Source organism: Octodon degus, unplaced genomic scaffold (genome assembly GCF_000260255.1).
Source record: "Octodon degus isolate 3935 unplaced genomic scaffold, OctDeg1.0 scaffold00025, whole genome shotgun sequence".
Lineage (NCBI taxonomy): Eukaryota > Metazoa > Chordata > Mammalia > Rodentia > Octodontidae > Octodon > Octodon degus.
The window spans coordinates 3,598,203-3,605,714 of NW_004524601.1; the positions used below are offsets into that span (position 1 = coordinate 3,598,203).

Consider the following 7,512-nt stretch of genomic DNA (forward strand, 5'->3'; position numbering starts at 1 on the left):
TCTCTCTCTCTCTCTCTCTCTCTCTCTCTCTCTGTCTCTGTCTCTCTCTTTCTGGCTAAAGATTTTTTAATCTCGCTTATCTTTCCAAGAACCAATTCTTTGCTTTGTTTATCTTGTGTATTCTTCCTTGCTATCTACATAATTAATTTAGTTCTAATCTTTATTGTTTCTTTCTGTTGGGTTTGGTTTTGATTTGGTCTTGTTTTTCTAAGACCTTGAAATGCATCATTAAATTAATGATCTGCGGCCTCTCTGGTTTTCAATGTAGGAATTCACAGCTATAAACTTCCCTCTTGGAGCTGTCTTTGCTGTCTCCCATAGATTCTTGTATGTTGTAATTCCATCTTCATTTGATTCTAGGAATTTTAAATTTTTCTGTCTGATTTCTTCAATGACCCATTGATTATTCAAAAGTGAATTATTTAATATCCATGTGTTGTATAACTTTTGTGGTTTCTCTTGCTGTTGATTTGTAGTTTCATTCTATTGTGATATGAAAAGATGGAAGAAATTACTTCAATTTTTGTATTTGTTAGGCCTTGCCTTATGACCTAAAATGTGACTTATTTTGGAGAACATTCCATGAGGTGCTAAGAAGAATGTGTAACCTGTAGTTGTTAGTGGAAAGTTCCTCAGACTTCTGTTAAGTTTGCTTGATCTACGGTGTGGTGTAACTTTGATATTTCTCTGTTAATTTTGGGGGGGCTCTGGATGGATTATGTATCGGTGGGAGTGGAACTCACCCACTCTCACTGCACTGAGAATTGCGCTTGCCTTTGGGGTGAGTAGCGTTTGTTTTACGAAGTTGGCTGCGCGGGCCTTGGGTGCGCATATGTTCACAGTTGCTATATCTCCTTGGTGGTCTGCTCCCGTTACCGTTACGACATTATCTTCTTTGTTTAATCTGACTAATTGCATCCTGGTGGAATGTCAGTTTCATGAGCACATGGATTGGGCCTATTGTGGTCACCCCTCTGCCCCAAATTTTGTTCTGACACAGAGTAGGCACTCAAAAATCACTGCATGGGTGCGGTATGGTCTAGACAACAGCTGGTGAGAATAGAAAGAAAATGACTGTATTTACATTTAATGTCCTCATAAACAATTTCACTATGTTCTCTTAGAAAGTAAGCAGATCTTTGGAAACACTGAAGTATATTGCTAAGGTAGTCCTGAAAAGATTTTTTAACCATACTGAAGATTTGAAAATAAATTGAAAGGCCTCAACCAGTGCATGGTGGTCCATGTTTCACTCCACTGGGCTTTGGTGAAGGAGGCAGGTGGGCAGATGTTGTCCACAGACCAGAAAGTGGGGTCCTGTGCACGTGTTTAGGGTGCTAAGGAGAGGCACAACCTGAACTCTACTCTGTAGGCCTTTGGCCTTCAAGCTTGTCCCACATATATCCGCCTCAGAGTGAGTCCATGTCTACCGAAGTCTGTCTATGTCTACCAAAGGCACCTGGGATGCCACTGACCTGTCATATTATTTTTGATTTTTTGTTTTAGGATTCTGAGAAACGAACTCCCCTTCATGTGGCAGCATTTCTGGGTGACGCAGAGATCATTGAGCTCCTGATTCTGTCAGGTAAATCACCATGGTACTCAAAAACCGAGTGCAGATAAAAGCTTTTTTAATGGAGGAAAGGTTTGTTTCGGATCATGGTTTTCAGAGGACTCAGTCCACGGTAAGTTGGTTCCAAAGTAGAAGAGGCCTCATAGATGTGTGTGGCTGGGGAGCGGTGATCATCCTGAAGCATCTGGGAGGCAGCAGAGAAGGGAGCAGCTGGGGACAAGCAAGCGCCTTCTTGGTCACAGCCCTAGTGACTTGCTTGTCCTGACCAGGCCTCCCTTCTGCACACAAGGCTGGGGGAGGCATTGTGTATGTACGTATGTATATATGTATGTATGTGTTTCCTGGTGCTGGGGATAGAATGCCCAACCTTCTGCTTGCCAGGCAGGGGCCTATGCTGCTGAGCTGTTTCCCGCCAAAATTTTAGATCTAAGTTAAAACAGTGGTGGCTGCCTTAGACTTGGTTTGTTCTGTGGTCATGACCCAATGCCCCTAGTCATGTGGTAGTGACATTTCTAGTTCATCACTGACCTAAGGCTCTTTTCATAGGCTTCAAACAGAAAACAATCTTTTTTTTTTCTATTTGAGACAGGGTTTTACTTTGTAGCCCAGGCTGGCCTCAAACTCATGGTGATCCTTCTGCCGCGGCCTTCAGAGTGCTGGGGTTGCGGGCACATATCACCAAGCCCAGAAGGAAACGATCTTCTGAATTCCCTCTTTTCCACTGGTCAGACTGGTGGAGGAGCAGAAGGGCCACCAAGGTCAAGAGGGTCCTTTGCTTAGTCTTCTGAGATCCCAGTCTCAACTAAACACAAGGTAAAAGCCACGTAAACAGAGGCTGAAGTGTTTGAGTCAAACAGCACAAGAACAGCAGGCACTCATTAAGGGTCAGGTTCCACTCCAGGGCTCCTCCTTCCCCAGGAACTCCTAGAACGTCTAGAGAACGAGTCAGTTCTCGAGCCCTTGCAGGTAGGCTTCCTCGTAGGGCTTTCAATAACTTCCTGTGTGAAGGGCTTGCCGAGAGGTGACGACAACCAGTGAACATAGTGAGCTGCGACTAGAGGTTCATCATGTGGCTGAGAACGAAGATGGTCTTCTAAGCCCCAGGACCCAGGGGGTCCTTAGACATCCTGGGGTTTTAGCGAGCTAACTTATTTGGGAAGTGGCAAAGTAGAGAACCAATATTTGGCTGCCTGTTTCCCTGGCAGGCCCTGTGGCTTTATGTGGCTGGTGGTTGGAAGGTGGACAGCGGTGGTCAGTGTTCACAGGGGGACATGGGCTCAGAGGCCCAGAAGCCCAGCACTTGGGGCGCTGGGGTGCACCCTGGCCTCTGGACTCAGTAGGCTGTGCAGCCCCCTCCGGCAAGGTGTCCCAGAGTGTGTGCTCGTACTGTGTGCGTCCTTTCGCGTTTCCAGTCGGGTAAGGTCAGTTTGTTTTCCTTAAGAGCAAAGTTAGAACTGCAAGGTTCCTGCTGACATCAGAGCACTGCCTTCTATCTAGTCTTCCCCAGTATCCTCAGCAAGAGACAGTATTTTTCTTCCACTGAAAGCAACCACTGACTTCCAGCCTACACCACAAAAGCCAAGCTGCCAACTGTTTAAATTCTGACTTAATTCTGTAACCACGTTCTCGTTTACGTTTTCAGTTTCAGAACTACCATCACTCAGAATGAAAACTGAATGCACAGTGATAGCCTGTACCCTCCTCGCCTTTAAGGGAACTGGGAATTAGCGGTCGCCGCTGTTCACCATCTGCGCTCCGGCCTGGGGCTCGCGCAGGCTCTGGTGCCCTCCCTTCAAGGCCCTGAAGATTTTTCAGCTAAAGGAGCTTGAGCAGACTTCCCGGTCACCAGGTCACCTCTGTTCTGGCCCGCAGGGCTGTGCGTGCCGCCTGGGAGTGTGGCCTCTAAAGAGAGCACACTCGCGGTACTGTAATAGCTCCTAAGTAGGGGAAGCCAGGGCTCTGTGCACGTTAGCACATGCTCTACTGCTGCACTGTGCCCTAGTGCACACCCTGCTTTATCTTTAAGATGCTACTCTAAGTTTTTAATTTTTTAAAAAGTATATTCAGTACAGAGTCTACAGGATCTCACTAGATAGATCAGACTCATAGTGAGCCTCCTATTTCAGCCTCCCAAGCACTGATATTGCAGGTTAGTGCCACGTGCCCAGTCTCAGTCATAGTCTCAGCGTGCCCCAGAGGCAGGGCCAGCATGGCACAGCATGGCAGGCTGGGGATTGAACCCTGGTCCCTGCGCCTGCCTCAAAAGGCTCTTTAGTCTGCTGAGCTATCTGGCCCACCCTTTAAAGTGTTTTATGTTGCGTCTGAGTTTCATCACATTGCCTGGACTCCTCCCTAACTCCCGGACTCAAGCGACCCTCCTGCCTCAGCCTGTGCAATAGCCGGCACCACAGGCATGTTCCATTGCAACCAGCTAATAATTTTGAATTAGTACTACTGTCCTACCTCCTTTATAGATTGCTATAAGGACCAAATAAGATAGGGTAAAACGCTGAAAATTGCTATAGTTTAACTATTAAATAACCAATATTCTCACTTACTGCCTAAGATTTTGTTCTCTGTGTAAGTTATGTTAGGGTTTGGCAGGAAATAAAACATTTAAGAAGGGATTGAAGAGTTTAACTGGTGAACCAACCTTGATTAGTATCTGCAAGGTGCTAGGGGCACGGAGAACAGTTAACTGGAACCCAGGGAGAGCTGTGTTCCGGTAGAAGCTGTGACATTTGGTCACGGCCACCACGGGTCAACAGAAAGGGAGCCAGGGAGCGGGCGACCCTACTCCGTGCTCCTCCACCCTCCAGTTTCCTGCTCATACTTCCCGCTGGCTCCTTTGCTCTGGAGCCCAGGCCTTGCAGCCACCTGGAGCTAGTTTCCTGGGGCACATGGGCAGGGCAGGGCAGGGCAGGGCAGCGGAGGAAAAGGGCAGAGCAGAGCGGGCTGGTGTGGATGGACGGCTGGAAGCTCTCCAGCACAGCTCCTAAGGGCGCTTTCAGCTATTTTGGCTTCAGGTGAGACCTAAGTACAGATTACTGCAGTTGTTTTGGTGCTGTGAGCATCCGGACCTTCTCAGAAGCAACGTGCTCTGCCGTGTTGTTCTACTTTATCAGTAGAAAGGCAGGCTGTCAAAAACACTTGGCATAAACGTCTCACAGTTGCAGCTCTGAGGTTCCAGAAAGCCGTGGATTTGCTTGGATTCTGAGCCCTTGAATTTGGCACTTGGGTCACGATAGCAGCAAGCAGGGCTGCCCTCCTTCACGTTCTGGGAGCTGCCTCAGGGAAGGCAGGTCAGAGGTTGTTTAAAACAGAAGTTTTAGCATTTAAAAAAGATCCACCTTCTCTTTCAGTGCCTGTGAGCATCAACGAAAGGAGAAAGCCTCTTTTTAAAAAATTAATTTTATTGAGAAATAGCAATGAGACAGTTTCAAAACAGGTTAGTAGGACAGTTTCAATAATTAATACATTGCATATTGTTTTCTTCATAGTAGCTATTCTTAGTACAAGATGCAGACATGATATCCTGTCCAAACACTATTAGTACAAATCTTCCTTCTCACTGAATTAAGAGAAAGTAGCCGTATATCTAGAAAGCCTCTTGTGAGAAGCTGACGCCGAGTCTGAGACAGCCACATCAGTGATGAAACCCTGCACCTCAGTCTTCACCCCACAGACTCAGGCATGCCTCACCCCTCCTCTGTGCCCCAGCTGGCTTTGTAAAGGACACGCAATGCCCCCTGGGAGCCAGGCACAGGCCACTCCAACAGCCTCACTGCTGTCACTGGCTTCTCCACAGGCTTTGGGCAAATGCAGCAGCTTTATTTGAGTTTCGACCCATCTTTAGTCCTTAGCAAAAAGTCTCTGTTTTTGTTTCAGAAAAGGGGAGGAGGTAGAGAACTATTCTGGAGAATTTAACGAGAGAAAGAAATGAGCATCTTTTGTGCAAAGGACTTTCAGGCTCTCTGAGCACACACCTTTCCTGTTGTCTCCATGTCAGATCCCTAGCACCTTGCTCTCGCAGCCTAAAGGATGGGATCTGCGTTTGCTGGGCAACCCTTAAAACCCCTTCTTAGAGATGGAAATAGCCAATCTCTACTCTCCTCTGATAAACCTGCCATCTTCCAGGCTGCCCCCTGCGGCATTAGCTGTAGGAGGAACAGTACAGGCCCTGCCCCATGGCCATGAGCAGCCCTGGGCTCTGTGGACACCTCCGAGCTCTGAAGAGAACGCACTGGGGATGTCAGCTGGAGGCGGGCTGGGAGGGTGTGCAGGCTCCACATTCAAGTGTAGCAATCCTGGCCCACATCCACCAGGATTCCTTCTTCCTGCTCTGCACCTGCCCGTGGGACTGCCTTGTCTACTTCAAGGCCCTCAGGGCCCCAGCTGAATCTTCTCAGCCAGTTCTGATACCATCACAGCTTGCTCTTTCTGGAGGACTCACAGAGAGGTCGCTGCTGAGGTGTCAAATAGACTGGTGGCCTTCCAGCACTTGCCTTGACTTTGAGAACTGCAGCTCACTGGCAAAGTTCTCCCCGAGCAACAGCCGCTAAACAGCAAAGGAGTCCTGAGAGCCAAGTGCGTGGTGAAGAGGCCAGCACTGGTCCTGTGTCCACTCACTGCAATGGTCAGCAGGCCGTTCCCAGAGAAGTATGTACAGAAGCAGATGTTTGCTAAATGTCCAGGTACCAGGCACAGGGCCAGGCAGGAGGGACGCCGGAACTGCAGAGCGGGCTGTGTGGCCAGCCCCCGGGTGGCTGTCGGGGAACAGCAACACTGGGGTCAGAGCAGTGTAGCCCAGAGTCTGCAGATCCCAAGAGACTCAGCAGAATATGGGAGTCCAAGTGGTTCTGAGGCCCAGTGAGTGGTTCCTTAGCAGCTGGTAAAGCAGAAGTTTGCATGTGTGTATACCTCAGGTGGCTGAACCACAGTATGAGCCTTCAACACCCGCATCCTTTGTGGTAAGGGTTCGGGTTAGTCCCTGCAGGCAGCGAAGGGTCGGGCTGGTCCCTGCGGGTATCCACTAGGGTGGGGCTCCTCACAGTCAGTGCGTCTGAGCTCCCCACTGAACCTTCCTCCTTCCCATGTGTTCCCTCACATTGGTGGGCCAAGCAGCAGTGACAGGGGATGTGGAGAAAGCCCAGATGGCCTCTTCCTAGGAAGGAAGACATGCTGGATCCCACCTGGCTATCTTCTTCTTTTTTCTGCTTCCTCTAGCAGCCGCTGTCTTTTGCTCTCTGATTCCTTTCATTCGATGATGCTCTCTTCATGAAGGGCTTGCAGCTGTTACCTCCAGGGCCCTGGAAGTTCCTTCCATGAAGGCAGACCCTGGGAGATCTGGCAAGAGGATCCCAGTGGTCCAGGCGGCAGTCCTTCTGTCCCTGCCGTACCCTGTCACTGGCTTTCACTGCAGGTGTGCTGTCCGAACCCAAGACCCTGCGGGCGCACACCTTCCCACTCTCCCTGCAGCTTGACCCCTTTCTGCTCTGCCGCAGCAGCATCTTTTCAGGCGCCCTCTCTGACCCTGATCTTGCAGACACAAGTCTGAAGTTTACTAGGCTGACTGCTTCAGTGAGCCCAGACAAAATGTGCTTCTCGCATTTGTGGAAGCTTATTTGATCAGTATTTTTACCTCTACATGAAAGATAAATGTAAGAAATTGTTATTGAAAAATGGCTTTTCCAGTAAAGTATTTATATTATTTTGAAAGTCTGATTATGGGTATCGAGTCAGGCCCAACCCCGTAGACAAATTCAGTACATTTGCATATTTTTTGATATTTTTTAGTTGTAAAAAAAGGAAAGAAAATTGGTTTAAAGTCTTCATGACATGCACTCTCTATGTGTATGCATATACTATATATAGTTTGTGTAGACTATACATAGACTTTTTACATATATTCACTATATACACCGTGTGTACATATATAT

The 7,512-nt window shown here is 48.2% G+C and overlaps 1 protein-coding gene across 1 annotated transcript in view; it reads left to right on the plus strand.

The window, feature by feature from the left end:
• Ankrd44 (ankyrin repeat domain 44) overlaps nucleotides 1-7,512 on the plus strand; it is a 269,913-nt gene that overhangs the window by 124,527 nt on the left and 137,874 nt on the right. Inside the window, exon 3 of the mRNA XM_023712328.1 lies at nucleotides 1,507-1,585. Within this exon, the coding sequence (XP_023568096.1) occupies nucleotides 1,507-1,585 (79 nt within the window). The remainder of the gene's footprint in view (nucleotides 1-1,506; nucleotides 1,586-7,512) is intronic.